At 39.5% G+C, this 21769-nt stretch overlaps 1 protein-coding gene across 4 annotated transcripts in view; it reads left to right on the top strand.

The window, feature by feature from the left end:
- The window catches only part of LOC308388334 (cGMP-dependent protein kinase 1), a 101963-nt gene that overhangs the window by 72901 nt on the left and 7293 nt on the right, over positions 1–21769 (top strand). For 3 of the 4 annotated variants that reach the window (XM_080868969.1, XM_080868970.1, XM_080868968.1), the window contains exons 5-9: positions 52–115; positions 4811–4888; positions 6466–6560; positions 15715–15780; positions 18647–18721. In XM_080868969.1, coding sequence (XP_080725095.1) covers positions 52–115; positions 4811–4888; positions 6466–6560; positions 15715–15780; positions 18647–18721 — 378 coding nt within the window. Of the gene's footprint in view, positions 1–51; positions 116–4810; positions 4889–6465; positions 6561–14955; positions 15486–15714; positions 15781–18646; positions 18722–21769 lie in introns of those variants that run through there. The other variant, XM_080868971.1, reaches the window with a different exon arrangement.

Here is a 21769-nt window from a genome sequence, read left to right as displayed (position 1 = left end):
CGTGAAGCTGTGTATTCTCTCATATAAAAGCCCTTCTTTTTTCTTCTGCAGCGTCCCCTCATTCCACGGCCTACAGGAAGATATTCTGAGCAAGCTCGCTGATGTCCTTGAGGAGGTAAGTACCTTGTTGTGTGTGACATCTGCAGCCTACTTCTGACATGTCAAATGATTTTCATACATTCAGACTCTCCTATTGTGGTGAGAGGGGGGGAGGTGAAAATGATTCTAGAGGATGTGCACAATAGAGATTATTTTGGGTGCTAGGTGGGACAACCTGTACACAGCTGGGACTTCAGAGTACTGCTGCTCTTTGGTACCTGCTCGGTGTGAGATGACTATCTAAATTTTTCACTTACTAGGGGAGGAATTTCTGGAAATCAGTCCAGTAGAAACCATTTCAGTCTTCTCACATGAAGACATATATATATATGAGAAGGATAGGAGGATCCAAGGATCGTTGAGTGCGAGAGGAGCTGACCTGAAGGATAGGATCATGGCCAAGCTTGAAACCTGGATCCCCCATAGCCGGTTACCAAGACTACGTGAAGTACCCTCAGAAGGTCTGCTAGATGATGTTAATGCAGCACTTCGGACGATACCTACAGCTACCATTACCGAGACTAACAAGTTGATCTACAATACGGCAGCAATGATCAGTGAGATGCTTGGCTACAAGTTGAACAGCCACAAGGGGCAGTACCCTCCATGGAGAGGGAGGCTAGAGGCTAAGATCAAGGTAGCACAGAGGGAGGTTCGCCAACTATTGGAGTTGCAGAAAGGTGCGATGAAGAAGGTGTGTAAGAAGTACAGGAAACTGTCCATACCTGAGGCCTTGGAAACTGGCAAGCAACGACTCATAGTCTTTGCCAGCCGCTTAAAGAGGTACAACAGACAGATAGAAGGCAGGAGAATAAACCAGCTGTTCCCACAGAACCAGCTGAGGTGTACTCTCAGTGGCAGGGGAACAATATGAGAACAGCACCACCAAGGCGGGAGACGGAACAATACTGGAACAGCATTTGGGAGAAGGATGCAACACATAACGGCAATGCTCAGTGGCTAGTGGATCTGAGGGCAGACCACAGCAACCTCCCTGAACAGGGTCCAGTAAACATCACAGTGGCAGACATCCAAGAAAGGGTCTCCAATATGAAGAGTTGGACATCACCAGGCCCCGACATGGTTCATGCCTACTGGCTGAAGAAGCTGACTGCACTCCACGAGCGTCTGGCAGCACAAATGAACCAGCTGCTAGTTGACGAGAGACACCCAGAATGGCTAACCGAAGGTCGGACGGTCCTGATCCCCAAGGACCCCAAGAAGGGACCGGTCCCCTCCAACTACCGACCAATAACCTGCCTCAGCACCACGTGGAAGCTCCTGTCAGGCATCATAGCGGCTAAGATGAACAGGCACATGGGTCAATACATGAGTGGGGCACAGAAAGGGATGGGCAAGAATTTTTTGGAGTTTTTAGTAGAGTTTTTAGTTGGGTAGCATCCAAAAGCTGACAATTATACATTTGTTTATGAAGTCTAGAAATTAGTTCCAATCAACATGACAAGCAATCATCCATGTAGCGCTGCACACAGACTAATTTTTGTTTAAACCCGTGTTTAATTGCTGTCAAACACTGAACTACTTTTAATATCAGTGTCAATTTATTGTTTCGTACCATTTGAAATTCACTAAAAATAACAAACATAACAAATAAACAGTGCATTGTATTTATTTTGAAGCCTCCACTTCATTTGTAATTATAGTCATTGTTGTTATTACTTAAAATGTAAATGTTTGCAAATATTATGCAGAAACGCAAAATTATCATACAGTAGATAATATGCCTTAATATATGCGACAACAAGCTAAGAATAATAAGAATAATTAATATTTTTTAAATATATAGCAACAATTACGAAAATAAAATACAGTATATAACTGTTTGTAGGTATGTGTGTTGATAACAGAAATATTAGTTCATGCATCTCAGCTGATAGCTGTTCAGTAGAAATGATATTTGTTGCTATAGCTGAAACATGAACAACATTGCCCTGCAAAGCAGTTACAAAGCAAATATTAACAGATGGGATAAAAATCATTCCAGAATTTATAACCTCTAAACCTAAAACTGACCTCTACAAGTGAGAAATGTAGGAAAATAAAGATGTAGAGACGATGAGATGAGAATGCACCTGTGAGTTAACATTAACATCAGCGATATTTTCCTTCACTTTAATATATCTCATGAATAAAAAAAACATAAAATAGATATTCATGTAATAAATAATAAGAACCTCCAGTTTCCAAAATAAAGAAACCGGTGGGATATATGACTCTGAATGGATTGTAGTCCTAACAAAACATTTCTGGAGGTTCAGAAATATGTGGAGAGTAACGGGAAAAGATTCTCCGAAACAATATCACAAGATGAAAGGCAGGGATAAATTAAACTCTAATAAAGAGTAAGGAGACAGTTTGTCTACGACAGCAAAGTCAATAAGAAATATTGCACGAATTTATAGTTTACAAGAAAAAAAAGATGGAAAAATTGAAAATATCAAGGTCCAGTACGGTTTTGAGTTTTCTTCCCTTGTGACTGCAGCTGTTGACTTTACAAATGTTTTGCTAATAAAATTTTAGGTTTGGCACTGATTTTTATACCAGACACCCCTCCTGATGCTATCCATTTATCTGGGCTGCACCAGCAGTCAGAGCACACTGTTTGTGAACTTGGGACCTTTTATGTGCTAGCTAAACATTCTAACTATCAAAATACATTCAACTTTCACGTCTATTTATGCTGCTATATTTTTGTCTAAGGAATGCTGGATAAATAAAATGGTGAGGAAACCTGTGAAAGTTGGCAAAAACATTGTGTGCTTCCATAGTGTAAAAGGTTAGCATGTTCACCTCATAAGCAAAAGGTATGATTCACAGTTGGGAGGAAGCACAAAGCCAACTTTGTGCAGGGGGTAACAAGCTAGTGTACAACCCAGGCTGTCCCAAGCCTGGATAAATGGGAGGGTTTCATCTGGTGTAAAAATATGTGCCAAATCAAATATGCAGATCAGCCTGCTGCTGGAAATAAAAAAGCACATGGAAAGACGTTTCTGCTTGTTGATACAGAATTTTATGGCTAACCTCGCAGGAATGTTGTACTTAGGTGAACAATAAAAAAATCAGGTTCTAAAGCAAAGCTAGCAACAAGTTAAGAAAGCTCGAAATTCTATTGAATCATATCAACTTAATATTTTGTGTTTTATTTATTTATTTTTACAGTGTACAGTGTATAAACAGAAAGAAATGCTGCTAGGATTAACGCTACAGACAGCAGTCTTGATTTGATCAAGAATAACTATTTTGAAATGTAGTTATTTACACCATATTTAAATTGAAAACCAAGCCTATGTGGTGACAGGTGGCACATCTGTGGTGATCCACGCAGCCTTGTCAAAGAACCTTTCCATCTCTTTGATCAAATCACAACTATGTAACAGGCACAAACTGTCTTGCTACCATTTTAAATTATGTGTCATATTTCATTTGGCCCATTCAGGCCAAAGCAAATATCATATTTCACTGGGTCACATATTGATTAAATCAATTATCCTGCCCTACCGCTTAGACTAGTTATGAAAGATTGCTTTGGTTCATGACTGAGCTTTGGTTATTTGGATCTATTTCTTTTTTTCATCTCAACAATAATAAATAAACCTGAACTAACCGACGCATAACGACTTCAACATGCTGCGGACTACAAACTGTTTTCAAATGACACACGGCAGACAGGAATGTCTCTTCCTTAAATAATACACAGCAGACAGGAATGTCGCTGCTTAGTGTAAGGCGTTAGGCACCTTTCCTGGGTAAAATTGTGTGAGAATGAAAATCTGGCAAATGTCAGTCCCACTGTGGAGTCTATTTATGATCTAACAGGAACTATTGAGCTCTGTCTTTTGTCTAGACTTGTGGCCAGATGTGCAGCATTGTGTGTATTTTGCTGGAGAAACAGTTTATTGTCCTTCTGTTATTGTTCTGGATCATACAGCAAACATCATAATTTGATATTCAATTATTTCCATGATGCCAACTGTTATATAAAGTATTTAGTATAACCTAAGAAACTGGCCTTGGAGAAGAAGCATTATCTTCCTCTAGAGGTTTTCAACACAAGCCATGAACGTGAGTGTGAAAGTCCTTATCTACATGTGTGAGATGGAGCCTACTCAGTTCATGCTGCAACCATTCCAGCACCCACAACCCTGAATAGGATTACCAGGTGTAGAAAAAATGTGATTAATGGACGGATATTCTGTATTAATTTTTTTCTCAGGAAGGAAATGTGATTTCCCTTCATATTCACTGCAGAAACATTCATTTATTCATTCATTTTCTTTACCTGCTTTTTCATATTCAAGGTCACAGAGCATATCCAAGCAAGTAGTGGGTGGAAAGAAGCAAAATACCCTGGATAGTTTGCCAATCTGTGATTTTTAACAAGAAAAAAAGATATCTAATTGTGATTTATATCACTGCACCCAATTCAGGTTTTCCTCCTCTGAAGAGTACTTTTTGTCTCTGGTGAGAGTGTTTCACTTCCAGTATAAGAAAAGAGACAAATTAATTACATTGAACCTGAACTTCACTTCACTTCACTTCACTTCACTTCACTTCACTTCTCTTCTCTTCTCTTCTCTTCTCTTCTCTTCTCTTCTCTTCTCTTCTCTTCTCTTCTCTTCTCTTCTCTTCTCTTCTCTTCTCTTCTCTTCTCTTCTCTTCTCTTCTCTTCTCTTCTCTTCTCTTCTGACAGACACATTATGAAGACGGAGAGTACATCATCAGACAGGGGGCCAGAGGAGACACCTTCTTCATCATCAGTAAAGGAAAGGTAAGGACAGTGCAGTCCAGACTACCACCAAAACAATCATCAGCTGACATCACAATGCAGGGCATCGTGGTACATGGAGAATAAAAGACCCCTATTTTTTGATAGAATGGGGTGGAATTTTTGGGTGGAAGTTGGCTGTCATCAATCACCATAGGTTAAAGGAGAAGTCAGAAAGAAGCGCTGCCTCTTTCATCATCTCTTTCAGCAGCGACGGGGGTATCTTGGAAGGAGAATGGAGTCATTTGACTCCACTTTTCAGTAATCAGCACTGAGTTTCACACTGAGCACTGTCCTGTCTGGCTTCAACACTGTTGGAGTGCTTTCACATACTTTTCGTGAACATGTTTTGATGCCAGGATGGCTGCAAGTCTCCCTCCTCATTTTCTCTCTGCTTGTTGTCTTCATCTTCTCCATTCATTTCCTGTGCTTCCTTCACAGCTTGTTTCCTGTCTGTTACATCCACAAGCTCGCATGCTGTTTGTTTTCAGCAGGTATGACCACAAATTGATCAATCAGTGACACCTGACAGGGTTTTATAATGCTCGTCCAACAGTTCGCGTCCTCTAACCCCTACTATCACCTTGTTTTTTGGTTCGATTAATAATTTGGTAGAATTTGTTTTATCCAATTATGTTTCCTTCGTCTGGTCCCTTACATCCACAAAATGTAGATGGTACATGGTTTGTAATCTCACCTATACATCATTTGTATCATTTATAAATTGGGTAATGCTGTAATAAGAATGTGTTAGTAATATTTTAGTGCTTTATAATCCTAGTATTTTCCAGTAGTTCACATATGTGAGATGTGAGTGCTTTTGTTCCGTCCTGTTTTGTGTCCTTTTTCTTTGTACCTTACTTTGGCAGTAAACAAAAGCTGTAAATTTCACAAGGTCAGTAAAGTCACGTTGCACAACAGTATGGTCATGGATGTGTGGGTGCAGGAATGAACTCACATACATACATACACACCTGACCTTGTCAATGCTTTCTGCTTAGTTATTTCCACATCGCTCACTTTGGCTCTGTGTAGTCTACTTTACCTTTCATCCAGATTGGACGTCACCCAGCGCGCACACAATCACACTTTGTACCTCCTGTACTTCCTTTCTTTGTTTTGTGCCTGCTCCCACGTGAATAATTACGCTGTCACTCAGGTGTAGACAGTGCGCCGGTGCAGGATTTGCTGCTACATCTGTGCTGACTAATGGATGAAGACAAGATCCTTCAATTGACGAAACAATCGCCTTCATTCCCTTCCTCTAAAATCTACTCAGCTGCCATCACTTTGATTTGTAAAGTTTTCCGGCCCAGCAGAGCCCCATCACTCATGTTTCTTCTTGCTCGTGGCGCTTCCCAGATTCTTCATGGTGATGACAGTTACCTGTTTGAAACAGACTTGCGTTACAGTAGTGCTTCCTTTTTGTTTGTAGCAATGTGATGAACCTGACATTTTAAGACATGATTCCCTGTCTTGTCTTTAAATTAAAATGTTATCCATCTTTTTTTCTTGCTACACATCTACATGACATACATTTTCACTATTCTTCTCCTTAACTTTCCTTTCTGTTTTGCTAGGTTAATGTAACCAGAGAAGACTTGCCCAACGGAGAGCCTGTCTACCTCCGCAGCCTCGGAAAAGGAGACTGGTTTGGAGAGAAAGCACTGCAAGGGTAAGAGTGTTCCTAATAATTCTGCCGCTTCCAATTTATATCTCCCGTCTTCCATTCTTTCACTGCTTTCCTTCTAATTTTCACTCCCAACCTGTCTTTTATATCTTTTGTCTTAGTGTTAACTTGGCACTTAGCCTCCAACTCCTATCAATCTCCTTTCTTTCCGCAACTCACTCTTTTGAACAGCCTTGATAACTTGGCAAATGTTTGGAATTGCTTAAAGCTAGGCCATATTATGATAATTGATTTACTCTAGCTGTTCAAGGCAAATTTTCCACGCATGAAAGAAGAATTATTTCTCTGGACCGAAGGAAGCTTGTTAAATATGATATGAGAAAGAGTTTAAATCCACATGTCTTTTTTTATGCATTTCAGTCTATATTAAGGCGCGTTTTGATCCACAGTTGCTACTGTGAGCATTCTAATTTGTTTGGTTATGTAATAATTTTCCCATCTGCGTAAACAGCAACAACTATCTGCAGATGCAGCTATTTCACCTCCAGCCCCTTTTTTGAAGACCGTATAAATAAGCGCACATGCAGTGACTGTGGCACATTCATGTTTCTCAAGTTCTATTTTTGCCTAAATCGAGAAGGGGGTATGTTTAAGTGACAGCGGAGATCCCTCACAACAACACCGAGTGACAGCCTGTCTGTGCTATTTTGCACACACTGATGTCACTCAGAAAAACAACAGGGAAAAATCATTTATTGGGAGTAGGGTGGTGTTTGTCACAAAAGTATGCACTACCAATTCAAGTCTCATTTCATTTGAACAGTATTATCTAGCTTCTTTTCCTCTCCATTCTGTTATCAAGGATATCTCCATGATGTCCTTGGCTGTATTAATGAATTTCTGCACTCTTTCGTGAACATTTGCTATTAGCAGCTGTAATTCACACAGTGTATGTCGACTTGGAACAAACAGATATAAAACGAGATTACACACTTCTAACATTACACCACTTTGTACGTTATAAGTCTGAACCAGCAGTGTGGATTCTAGCTGTGAAGATGTCCCACAGGTCAGTTTTAAGTAACTATATTTAAAAATGATTCATGTCTGTTTCTAACATTTGGTTTGCTCAAAGTGCTCAAATACTTTCACTGTAGACACTTAGATGTTATAACAGTATTTTATAAACCTGGCGTCAAGACCGTTGTGCTGAAGTGATATTTTTACCCTGCTGTTTGCTCTTCCTTGTCAGGATTGCACCTCTCCATGGACAATGGATTATTTAACATCAGGGAGTGAAGAGATGGAAAATAGTCTGAAGTGTATTATGTCTATGAGGGTCAGGTAGAAACAGAGAAGATATGCATTCATGCATGCACATTTGAGTGTGTCCATACTTAGACAGCAGAGTTAGAAAAATAATGAAGATGTCGCCATCTTGTGGCTGCTGAATGTGAAAGCCACATAAAAATCAGCGCTCAGACTCATCGGCACTTGAAAACACAGACCGAATCAAAGCAGCGTGCTGTGGAAAAGAGATTTTATGTCAAAATAATAAATATAATGTTTATTATTAAAAGAAATAATTTCAATCAGGTTTTGATGAGTTTTGATGGTGTGCCAACATATAAAGATAAGGGGGTTTTCCTGACTGCACACATTTGTCATTTGTTTCTATCGTGGCTAGAACAGAGGAGTTAAAATTGAAGATGCCTTGATCCCGTGCTTTATCAAAGTATCACATGACCTGTGAATAAATTAATGTAAACTTAAATTTAAATGAAAAGTCTTTTCTTTTAGACATATAACAAGTTAACAAGGGTTGTCATTGGCCTCCAGGCTGCACTTTGAGAACACTGGCTGCTGGATGATATTCAGACAGCAGCTTGAATTGCACAGATGGTTGGGCTTTCCCTAAATGTAAAAGCTAATGACTAAAAGATAAAAGATGACAGAGCATTAAAATGCATGTGGGACATGTTAGGCATGGAAAGCTTGATTTCTTAGGGGAGGGACACGTCTGTTGTTGTTTTGAAGTAGACATTTTTTAATGTTTTACGCACATGCATTAAAGCTAAAAGTGCTGTTTGTTGAGTAAGAATCAAACACAAAGCTCTAACACATCATGAATGTAGCAGCTATTCTGATTTTGAGGAATTCGGCGACTTCTTTTAAGTGCTGCTAAAATTATGTAATGGAAAAAAAAAGTTTAATCACCCTGATGATTTTCACCATTTAATAATTAGTTATTATTAATCTCTGGGTCTCTGGCACAGCGTGTCTTTTGTCCCGTCTCCTCGCCTCAACCCCAAACAGTCGCAGTCAATGGCTTCGCTTGCCTGATCCTGGTTCTGTTGGAGAGTTTTTCCTTTTAAAAGGAAGTTTTTCCTTCCCACTTGTCACGGTACTGGGTCGTGTGACCCAGTGTTTGAGTTTTATTTATTTTTTTGTATTCATTTTCAATCTAGTTAAATTCTAGGTTGCTGTTCAGACCTTATTTCTTAGTTATTTCTGTCATCTCTGCCTGTACTCAGTCTCCGTGGTTCCTGCGTCTATGTTTCATGTCTATGTGGTTATGTTAAGTTCATGTCATGTTTTATCTCCATGTCTATGTCTCCGTGTTTCCTGTTTTATTTTGTAAGAGTCTGGTGTTCTTTGTTCATTGTAGTTAGTGTTACTCTCCCCTGTGTGTTCTCATGTGTCTCCACTTCCCCATATCACCTCATGTGTGTATTTAAGTCCTCAGTCTTCCTTTGTTCGTTGTCGTGTCGTCTGTGTACCTCCCCTCTGGTCAAGTTAGGTGTTTTTCAGGAGTCTGTGCAGTTCATGTTTGCCATTTGGTTTATGTTGTTTTTCATGCAGCCGCATGATGAGGTTCCGTGCAGGTCATGTTCATGTCTGTTTTCGTCACGCCATTTGGTTCACAGTTTCCATGCATCTGCACAGCGTTCTGTTCACGGTGGTCATAGTTTTTCCTTTCAGTCAGGTTAGTGTTTTTCCAGTTTAGGTTTTTGGTTAGTTGCAGTCTCTCCCTGTTATGTTTTGTCTACTCCATTCTGCATCAGCCCAAATAAAGGCTCGCTTTCAGTTTAAGTTCACTCCCGTCTCCTCGCCTGTGTTCGCGCCTGGGTCCACCACACACACTCTCCACACGGTCTGCCCCCGCTGGCCGTGACACCACTGTCACCAAGTGCTTGCTCATAGGGAGCTGTCTGATTGTTGGGGTTTTCTCTCTATTATTATAGGGTCTTTACTTTACAATATAAAGCACCTTGAGGTGACTGTTGATGTAACTTTAAATTAATTTAACAGGATTTAATTGAAGTGCAGCATATGCTTAGCATTAATATTATCCATGATTCATTACTCATATCACTCATTTGTTGGGAGTGAGGGTTTTGCACATGGACTATACAGCAGGATAAATAGTCAGTGGTTATCACAATATACTTTGAAATGTTGTGCAGTTTTGAAAGCTCTTCAAAGCATGCTTAAGAGCATCTTGTGCTTTGTTTAATCAAGAGAAACACTTTTGTTCAACAAACTGCTATCTCCGGCTCACTGTCTCTTGTTATAAACACCTTTTGTCTTAGAGTGTCTTGAGCTGGAGAAGCTTATTTGACTATACCTTTGATGGTCAAGGGTGTCTCGCGAATTGAAATGATGGAGATGCTAGCCATCTTGGAACTAGGCTTTTGATCAGAGGGCTCTTCTGCTGGGCTTTCTAATCTTTCTAATTAGGAGTTAACTGTGCATGTCCTTGCTCATGAAACTCAATAGCCTATACTCAAAGGCTACTCTGTCCATCTGAAGACGTTGCCTTTGATCTGTGAGAACAACATATTTACAAATCAAAGTCAGTTCCCCTGCCAGCTATAATGGTTTGCGAGAGCTTGTGTGAGTGCTGGCGTGAGATGTGTATACGTTAAGGCAGTAGAACAAATATCAAATTATTCTCTAAGGGGCTTGCACATCTATAGGCCCTGAATGACTACAATATATATGTACCTCTTCGCAGTGATGGATGTTCCGGGAAGAGACGCACTTCGAGGGTGATATGTTGTTTGTACTTAAGGAGAACATATCTGATATCACATTCCTCATGTCACTGTGATGTGTTAACTTTCATTGGAGGAGTTGGACCATCACCTGCATAGACAATGTGTGACCTGACCTCCAACTCCTGAGTGTATTTTGTGTGGGTATGGTTGTGGGAATGTTCCAGCTGAAGGTGCTATTTAAAAAAAGAAGTCTGATGTAACTGGGAGAAGTTTGATTGGTATCGGTGTCAGAACACCTTCAGACCAACAATAGCGCTCTGATAATTCACTGTGAGAGTTTGTAATAGTGTGGATATGTTGCCACTATTGCACAAAATCATCACTTTCCCTTCACTCCAAGCCTCATTCTATTAATAGATTTCCCCCGAGTCACCGCTTTAGCTTCTTTCATTCATTTAGTATTAACTACAATTCTGAATATTTTACATTGCTTTGTCTACGTTCTCTCAAATTTTTCACATTTTGGTAACTATACTATATACTTTTTTTGTAGCTGCTGCTTCAGAAGCACTTTATCAAAGCAAATCCCATGTTGCTTTTATTTCTAAATCATTATTTTAGGGAGGAAAATCCCTTTGTTGTGTAGCAGTGCAGATACGAAGAAAAAAAAATAGTACTGCTTCTTTTGTTATTTCCCACAGGCCACAGATTTTGTTCTGGGTGTAGGTAAGGAAGCACTCAGTTGCTGCTGGATCCCTGCACTGCACTGCACTGACAACAAAATGACTAAATATTTAAGAATGTGCCAGTCTGGCAAACTGTGTGTCCAAGCAGAGATTTGACAGTGTGAAATAATAAATAGAAGGCCAACCACAAAAGGTTTATTTTTGCACAGGCCTCAAAAATAAATGCTCTGTATGAGAAACACAAGCTCTGAGTGTGTTTATGGCAAGCTCAGACATCTGAGACTTCCCACATTATCTTTGTTAAAATAATCAAACATGGGGTGTGTGGTCCGTGTTTTTTTTTTTAATAACAGAATACTGTAGCCCATGACTGAAATATAACTTCAAAGGAGACAATTCATGCACCAATAAGGAAGTGTTTCAGAGAAATATTTTGATTTCAATAACTGAGGAGCAGCGTCCTGGAATACTAGGAAAATATATTCATGAATGTAAAAGTTGTGGCATGCATTGAAAGTAGGTATAGTCTTTGTTATGCAATTTGTACTTAATGGGAAGTACTGTAGCTGCACAGATACTGTGGGACTCATTTAGTGTTGAATAATGAAAATTGCTTTTGGAGTTTCACACACACTATGTTTTAAGATGCAAGTGACTTACAACTTTTTCTTAATCCAGGTTAAATTTAGCATTTTTAAGTCATCAAAAGAGACACCCGGCATACAACCAGGCATTTGTTCTGCCCAGTATTTGTTGTTGATTTGGAAGCAGACACATTCATATGTATATGTTTCGATTTATTCACAATGTTCTGTCTGACCACTGATACAGGTATTTGTGTGATTTTGTGTTTCTTTTTAATTTAAATCGGTACAGACAGCTGTTGTGGTAAAGAGGGAGCTGAGCGCAAAGGAAAGGCTGACAATTTATTTATCAATCCACGTTCCTCCCCTCACTTATGACTATGGACTGCAGGAGGTGACCAAAAGAATAAGATTTAACAATATAATTGGCAGACACCCTTTGGAACTTGCTCCAGGGTGACAAGCTTGATCTTTCGGGTAGAGACACTTTTCACATCAAAAGAACCAACTGAAGTGGTTTAGGCACCTGGCTGGGATGCCTCCTGGATGCCTCCAAGGTGATGTGTTTCATGCATGTCAAAGCCCCAGGACCACACCCACCAGGGAACACCCCTGAAAAACTGGAGGTGGTGGCAGGGGAGAGAGAGGTCTAGGTATCTCTGCTTAGATTGCTCTCCCCAGATTAGAGGTATGTGGATAAATAGATGCTGTATTTGGCCTGCCACTTGTTCTGCCTGACTCCTCTGCAAAAGAAGTTGCTACTTTAATCACAGTGAGACTTTTTATTATTCGAATAAAATCTATTTTTTAACTTTAATAGACACACACACACACACACACACACACACACACACACACACACACACACACACATATATATATATATATATATATATATATATATATATTAGTTTAAAATATGTCGCTCATAGGGGGTCATATGATTGCTGGGTTTTTCTCTGTATCTATTATTGTAGGATGTACTGCACAATATAAAGCGCCTTGAGGCGACTGATTTGGCACTGTATAAATAAAATAAAATTGAATTGAATTAAAATAGATATATAAATATATCTCAAAAAATACCTCAGCCACAGAAATTAAAGCCTGAACCATTAAATAATTGTCACAAAATTCTCATTTTATGAATCTGGAGTGTTTATTGAACATTCTGACAGTGTTTTTTTTTTTTCTTTTAGAGAAGGCATTAAATTTTATTCTGCATGTATGACTTTTAATTTAAGTCATTTTTACTACATGTATTTTTGTGCAATTTATTGTTTAAACATTTATTCAGGTTTTTCACTAAAAGAAACACACACACACTGATGTTGTAGAGGTCTTACTTGGAACATTTGGTGTTGCAGGGTTAAGCACAAACCAGTGCCTGCATCCTCCACAGTCACCTCTAATTCTTGACCCAGTCTTAACCTGGCTTTTATTCTCCCCCACCCTGCCCATAGCTACTGCCCCACTCTATGCCTCCAACCATAAATTATTTTCATAACCCCTTTCCCAGGACACCAGATCACTGTCCAATTACCATGTTCATTTCAACTGTCTACTGGAAATCAACACCACAGGCTCTTGTGTAAGTCCAAAGGACATTCCAGACACAGCATGCAGCTGCTTTTAGTGTGACACTACTTGTGGAAATGTGTGTGTGTGGCTGCTTTCCAGTGCATTTCTTCTTGTGCCACAATTAACAAGTACTGAGCCATCTTTGGCTTAGGCTCAGCTTAGGCTCAGCAGTGTGAATCACACTGACAGATATTGTTTAGGGATTGTGTTTCAAATAGAACATTGCCAGTATCACTACCATGGCGCACAAAGTTGTTTTCCTCAGCTATAGTCGAGCAGCAGGGGACAGGTGTAAAATGCTTCGTCTAATATGAAACCCTTGAGGTCTCTGAAGGATGATTCATGCTTACATAAACACTTTTTTTTAATATAGCCCGTGGCGTTATGTTGTTTCGTTGTATCACCATGGTTAGTGAATGACGCATACATTGTACACTTCCTTTTATGAGACAAGCCTTTGTAAAACATTGTGTACAGTTGCTCGTTATAACTGCTGAATTGTGTGTAATTCTAATGAGTTGACCTCATTTATCTTACCTTGACTTCATCCACTCAGGTTTCTCTTCATTTTTGCTCATGCTCTTGTTAAACTGCTTGTGATTGGCTCGTCTTCTCAAACAGAAGGTTTGAACACTAGGTGGGTGGGGCTTTTGTGTTCTAAGGTAGAGCAGAGAGCACTGAGAAAGCCATACTAAGGATACATGTTCAGAAACTGTGTTTAGACAAGTTTGAAGCTGGAGCTTGCTCACAGGGACTACTTGCACAGACGCTGACCTCATTATTTGAAACTTTGGTCATGTTTAATATTAGCATCAATCTTTGTAGCACTATGACAGAAAGATCAAATGTTTTAAAGACAAAGTTGGATATAATGGACAAAGTTCGTTGAATATGGAGGTGCCAAGCAGGAAGAAAACAGGAAATACATGGATGTGATGAAGGAGGACATGCAGAGGGTTGGTGTGATAGAAGAGGATGCTAGGGATAGGGGGAGGTGGCAGATGATCCACTGTGGTGACCCCTTAAAGGGAGCAGACAGAAGAAGAAGAAGAAAATAATTATACTTTCAAGGTTTTCAAATCATTGGCGGTTTGAGTTACAGACCACTATTCTTTTACCCATTAAACTGCTTGCTAATACTGCAAGTATGTCTATGTCAATTGTTTTGAAAAGTGTTGGGGGCAAGCAGGAGAACAGGTGGAGAAGTGTTGGCCAGGGTATTGCATTAAGAGCATGGATGGAGGTCCTTGGAGCTTAACAGAGGTGAATGAAATTCTGTAACACAGCTAGCTTGAGAGCCTCAGTTCTCGTCTGTTAATATATCCCTAGCCTCCCTTCTCCTCTGTAGTCCTCACCTTTCAGTGTTTTTTTGTTCTTCCACCAGCTGTGACCTTTATTCAGATGGGTCAGCAGCAAGAGCGAGGCAGAGTGTGTGTGAACATGTGCGTGAGCATGTGTGTTGGGCGAGGGGGGGTTGTGGATGTGTGTGTTTGGACGAGGGAAGGCAGCAGTGGGAGTTCACATGGCACGAGGAGGAATTGTCACCTCACTTCATTGAAATAGGTTGCCATATGTCTTTGAGTTCAGACCAGGCACAGACAGTGTTTGTCCCAGGCTAGCTTCTGTTAGTGCCCCAGCTAAAATGAATCGACTCTTTTTAAATCTAGAAAGTAGACAGTTTTTGGCTTTTGATTTGCTCCCTTCTGGGATATTATAACAATCTTATAACCAAATCTTCAAATCTTCTTTCTATTTTATTTTATTACTTTTTTTTACTTATGGATACAGTTTGAACTAATCTGCTTATGGGAAACCACCCGAAGAATTTTTCATCTGGTTTACATTTTTTAGTTTGTACTGAAGTGGATAACACTATCCTCAAATTGGAAACTTTTACAGAATTACTACACAGGTGTCCTTTGTTAGGGGGGTGCCCTGGGCAGTGCACTGGTTCAGATTTAGAGCTAATCCCTGTGGGGCTCGGTGTGGAAAAGAATTTTCACAGTAAAGGATGGAGTCTTGGGATATGGACTCAGAGGATTCGTGCGACTGGGGTGACTCGTCCGAAGAAGGACTGTCATCAGAGGAAGATGAGCTTGATGTCAAATATGATATAGAGTAATGCAAATTCTGCAGTGATATGTTTCCTGACAGTGAATTTAATGTATTTTTATTATGTGTCAAGTTTGCATATGAAGTGATATGACAGATTTCAATCACCTCCATGATATGGTCTTTAAAATGAATGAAAATATTATTTTATAACTGCAACACACTTTTTTAGGATTTGATCAAAGTTTTAGTTTTGAAGTTGTGCCTGATTGTGTTGTGTGTTCATTTTCTCCAGGGAGGACATCAGGACAGCCAGTGTCATTGCTGCGGGCGCAGTCACCTGTCTAGTCATCGATCGAGAGTGAGTATCAATAAAATCAATCCTCAAGGGAACTAGTGACTTTTCTACACCGTCTGTACTCATTTACATAAAAAAATGGAAGCAGCAATGAAACAAACCTACAAATTTTGATTTTGCTGAAACATCAATCTGAGGCCACTTCTCATTTGTGAGTGACCACGGCAGACGTACGCTTGATTTAGACCAGTGGTTCTTAACCTGGGTTCGATCGAACCCTAGGGGTTCAGTGAGTCGGTCTCAGGGGTTTGGCAGAGCCTCCACCATGACATGCATAGCTCATTTTGTGCACCAGTAAAAAAATCACATTTTATTTTCAGTAAAGAGGGGTTCAGTGAATGCGCATATGAAGCTGGTGGGGTTCGGTACCTCCAACAAGGTTAAGAACCACTGATTTAGACTTTAGATTGCAATGAATCTTTGCAGTGCCAATTGACGTAACCGTAAGCGGCTGACATCGTCATCAACATTTATGGTTGTGTTTCTGGTGCATTATGCACAATTCAATAAATTTGAGAAGGAGGTTGTGTATTGGGTCATGACTCAAGTTAACTAGCGTATCAACCTTTACAAGTGGCCACGACACATTTAGTTGGTGTTTGGCTCAAAACATCAAGGCTTTCCAAAATTCAATAAATTCAATAAATGTGTAAAAAGGTCCTATACTAGGTCATGAGTCAGCCTAATTGGTATCTCTTTTATATTTTAGAGCTTAAAAGGTGGATTTAAACGACAAACATTAAATTATACATTTACAAACTTTAATATATTCAGAGGGTGTGCTGTTGCAGCCATATTTGGTTTGGTATGACCAGTTTATGTTAGCTGGTGTTACATAATGCAAGCATTTGTATTCTGTAATACAAATATTATTGCTTAAGATTGCTAACTTCATGAGTCTTCCTTTCTTGTTTTATTGCATTACACTGCAATCCAAAATGTACGATTTTAGTCTCTACAGGCACTGCATGTCAGCCGATGTTAAATAGTTCTGCTCTACATTAAATTTTAGAGATGATAAAAGTTACAAAAATGTAATCACGCCATCATCTAAGCCTGTTCAGTTTCTATGTTCAGGGCTCAGCTTGATTGTCATGTAAATATTTTCCACACACAGAACAAAGAAATTAACTTATTTGCATTTGCTTTGTTCAGTTATGCTGGAAAATCAGGTGTAACGTGTCCAGAATCCAAGAATTTAAATATATGCTAGATGCAGGAATGACTAACAGCTGCTATTTTCTCCACTGATTTTTACCTAATCACCCCACAGCACAACTATGTTTGTCTGAGCTCAAACATTTGCTATTTTCCCCCAGTTGCAATAATGCAATTTGACATTTAATTACAGTGTTTATAATGTTTAATAATAAGATTAAGCTATTGTATATCTTAAAAAGTTCATAACCGCTTACTTTGTAAGGAAACAGCCTGTCTAGTAGCATCGCTGTCTCTTGCATTAAAAAGAGACAGGCTGTGTGGGGAGAGGAAATGGTATCAGCTTTCCAAGGGGCTCCCTGTTGCCTTAGGGAACACAGCAGGCACAAATGGGCCATCCTCAAAGCTAGCAGAGGGGATAGTGAGTGAGTCATCCAGTGCAGGTGATTACTGCTGCCTTTCATGCAAGCAGCTAATGCTGCCACGGCCCACAACAAAAGTGGTTCAGTGTGTGTGTTTGTGTCCCTCAATCAGGCTGGTTTTGAATCTTTTGGTATTCTGTGCCCTTCTGTTTATTTTCTTGATAGCCGTGCATGTATGACGCTTAGAAATCAAACAGTGTGCACGCTAAGAGGTAAAATAAGGATAATTACAGGAGCCGTGGGAAAGCGAGAGAGAATAAAAAAAAGAAGCAGCAGGGATTTACTGGCTCAGTCCAATAGACACTGTAAGCAGCAAAAAATTTAGAGAAAAGCTCAGCTCAGAAACAGCCCTAGCTAGCAGGCATTATGGTCTCAACAGGAGAAAACACCAGATGCAGTGCATCTTCTAGCTGACAGCTTGATGAGCCCTGCTTGAAAAGTGTCAGCTAGTTGTTCTTCCAGGATGTTTGGAATCGTTATTTTGCATAGAAACCCATACTTCAGGGAGAAATGAGGCGAAACACGGGAGTTATTTTTCATGTACCAAACCTCTCAAGAAATTTGGAGGATTTTATTTCAGCAAGTTATTATGCTGTGAAGCTTATTGTTCTGTAGATCCATCTAATATGCTCTAACTTATTCTTTAACTTTCAGAATTTGCACTTTTCTTCTTATCATAATTAGAAATACAGAGGAATAAAAATATGTTGTTGCTCTGCTTCTATCACCTAAATCACATAACGGATTTATTTAGTACTGAAAAAGATATAAAATATTGTCATGGGAGGAGTTTTACCTTGCATAATATCAAATGATTTCTTTATCACTCAACACAGTGCATTTTAAATTTTTAATTTATTCTCTAAATATTCATGCAAAGCGTCTACTTTTGTCTCAAAAATCTCTCTCACCCACCATCTGCTATCACACTGTTTTACACCTCTTTGGGGTAGATGTGTCTTCTCATCTGTCTCCTCGTCTGCGATTTTTAGAGGCTTGTCTCTAAAAGCAGACTGATGAATATTTAATACTAACTGGGAGTGTGTATGGCAGATTGGTCATACTGTGTGCCAGCTTCTTATACAGATATAAGGTGCTTTGTTCCCTGTAACATAAGCTAACAGTAACAGATTCAAATATTCTCATAGAACGAATCAGAATATATGTATCTTTGTTCCTTACACTTATGCTCTGTTACTTAGACCTGCATTGTCTGTAGATTTTCAAGCAAAACAGTGTCAAAAATTCTTCACCAGGTGCTGTTTTAACTGTTACTGTCTGTGTTTCAGTTCATTCAAGCACCTGATTGGGAGTTTGGAGGATGTATCCAGCAAAGGCCATGAGGATGCTGATGCCAAAGCCAAGTAAGACAAAGAAAAAAATCATTTATACTCAATGTGACTGCCTAGCGCCTGCAGTGTTTTGCAAAGAGACATGCTGGCCGGCTGTTAATGCTTCATGCCGTTACTTCTGTTATATAATAATGCAACACTCTGTGGGAAACAGAAAGAATGTGCTATAACCTTCACCTCTATTTCTGGAGGAATTAATATGTACTTTATCTTCACTATGGGAATAAGAGAATGGCTCTATAGAAGGCACTTTGGCATTGAGGTGGGAATCTAGAGGTTCTTTTAGCCATCTCTTGGCATAATCTGATACCCCACTGATTCAGCGCTATGTTGAGAGTCAAGGTGAGTAGAAACAAGAACCCAGTAATGACAGTTTACAGGGAGCCAGAGAGCAGGAACAGCTTATCCCATATGTAGATAGATTTAGAGAGACAGAGAGAACAAGAGGGTGACAAAACAGACTAGACGTCTGCCCGGTGCTGTGGATTTCTAGCTGAGAGTGCCAGTGATCTTTTGCAAGTCAGTGGCATGTTATCAGCAGAGCAGTCAAGAGCAAAACATACCACCCGGGTTGGAAAGAGGCAACAAGAAACCGATGGGTATAACAGGGGGCGTATAGTGCCCTACCTCTGGCTTTCGGCCCTGGCCAGATCTACTTTATGGCTCCACTGATGATTGTTTGGCCTGCCAGTAGATCTATGATAATATGATAACATAATATCCAGTGGCTGTCAGCATGAAATGATGATCAACAAAATATTGTTGTGTTGTATTAGCAGAAGCCTTGGTTTTACGATCCAAGCCTTTACAATGACCCACCATGAAGGGTACGGCATCTTGTGTGGCAAAATAAAAAGATAGGAGAGAATTACAGTGTTCTACATTATCATTCTATCACCTAGATAAGGTACCCGAGTTAATTAGGTCTATGTCACACAGTGCGACTTGCAGACAGCTTAAAAGATTCCTTAAGCAAGTTAGATTTTATGCAAAGGAGTAACAAGTTGTACTTTTGCATGACAAATGTTTATAACTTTATCATCGAGCCAGAACTTTAACTCAAATTAGACCCACTCACCTTCTCTGCTCTCTCAAATCTGTCTCATCACCCTGATTAGGGCAGCTTTCCCTGCTGCGTGCTGTGTTGTCTCTTGCTGGCACTCCCCACTCAGCAGAGCACGTTTGCTTCTTGTTGAGGAAAGCCTGAGTCAGGATCCCTCTGAGATGGAAACTGTCTCTAATTGGTCACAGTGGATAAGCATATTTCAGTAGTGCTGTTGCTGTACAGGAAATTACAGCTGCTCTCTGCGGGGCTGACAGGTCTTTTCTTCAAAGACTAGCTCCCTGTCACATGCTACTGTATATGCACACATTGTTTTTGATCAAGGCCTTGTTTCTCTGAGAAGGAGATGCTACATTCTGCACACTGCTACTGCATTCATAAAAACTTTTATGTATTCTGAGGTGAGGGGAGAATTTAAAGATAAGACAAAGTAAAAGAAAAAAGCTGATTTTCTCCAGCGATGCAGACTTAACAGAAAATGTCTTATAGAGAAATCTGAAATTATGTTGCCTGTATATCCCGAAGCTTTATGTTTACCCTTTATTTTTAAAGGAATAAAATCATCTAAAAATAATCTTCTGCTTCTTGTCGTTAAAATTATATTCGTCATTTAAATGCACCAGTTTTATTCCCCACTCTTTGCTATTAAAATGTTCTAATTGCCCTTTCAAGCAGCTATTTTCACTTACCTTTAATCAGCAATTTGGGCCCTTCTGGTGAAAAAACCCTGAATAACTAAAAATCTATGAGAAAATATGACCCACTATGACTCAGTGGGTCCTGTGTCTTTTGGGAGTGTAGATGTTCAATAAACAGGAATCACCCATAAATAAAAGTGACATTTAAGTCTGGTTTAAGGTCAGAAGTGCTTTCTTCTCCTCTTTCTGCTCCCCTGAGTCAGTCTGATGAAGAAGAACTGGGGCAAAGTAAATGAGGATAATTGTACACACACTCCCACACAAATACTGACACACACTTTAGACACACGGGGATTGCATCATTTTTATGACCTCATTCGTTCAGTGATACAGATTATCACCCACTGGGGTGCTACTTGACCTGCATAGGAACACTTTGTAATGCTGAGCTTGTAATGGATTTTCATGTTAGCAGTTATAAGTAACATCTTATTGCAACCTCATAATGCATATGCTGTCCAGGAAACTGTGTCAGATGCTGCTAAGCTCTCTGTGTTCACTTTTATTCAAGGTCATGGTTTAGACATCTATTTAAGGTGGATGTATGGTTTCAGTCTCACTGGATCTTCTCTCTGGTATCATATTCCAGTTTCCAGCATATCATGGCTCAGTTATAGCGACAGACGAGTGTAGTTTTCTGCTTATCTGGAAAAAACTGTATTGTGTGTCGCTGCTTTAGTGAATATCTCCACCATTCATTGATTCCTACAGAGACTGTGTGTCCTTGATTGAGACATTGTGTTTTGCCTGTGACAAAATTATTCATTACATTGCAAAGTAGCTTAATGGTTTTGTATTGTTACCCGCTTGAAGAAATGTTCATCATCTGTAGAGAATAGAAGAGACATTTATTCTTTCATTGCTTATCTAATAGAAAAGGGGCTCGTTTTGTGCTTCGGCTGTGAATAGCACAGTTTTTGTTCGTCAGCGCTTTGATACTGACTCCTTATAATGAAGCAACACTGCCATCTGCTGGTTGTATGTTTTTATTACTAGTCAACCGTTTTAGCAAGTGTAAAATTCTAAAGTGTAAAATTATATCCTTACTCTCATTTCTTCTATATCTTGACAGAATTTGCAAAACACTCCTTAATTAACTGCACCCAGACACATCCTAGTGTGTCATATTTGATGCGTGCAGTTTTTTGTGGGTTTTTGAGACGTCTATATCATCAGAGTGATCCCCCCCCCACCTGAAAAACCTAAATAAATTGTACATTTTTAAGCAATTTTTCAAAAAGCCAGATAAAAAAGCAACTACAATACAAATTAAAATTCATATACTGAAATTAAAATGTA

Source organism: Rhamphochromis sp. 'chilingali' (assembly GCF_963969265.1).
Source record: "Rhamphochromis sp. 'chilingali' genome assembly, chromosome: 20".
NCBI classification, from domain to species: domain Eukaryota; kingdom Metazoa; phylum Chordata; class Actinopteri; order Cichliformes; family Cichlidae; genus Rhamphochromis; species Rhamphochromis sp. 'chilingali'.
The sequence above is the reverse complement of the archived record's forward strand: the minus strand, read 5'-3'. Positions and strand labels throughout refer to the sequence as shown.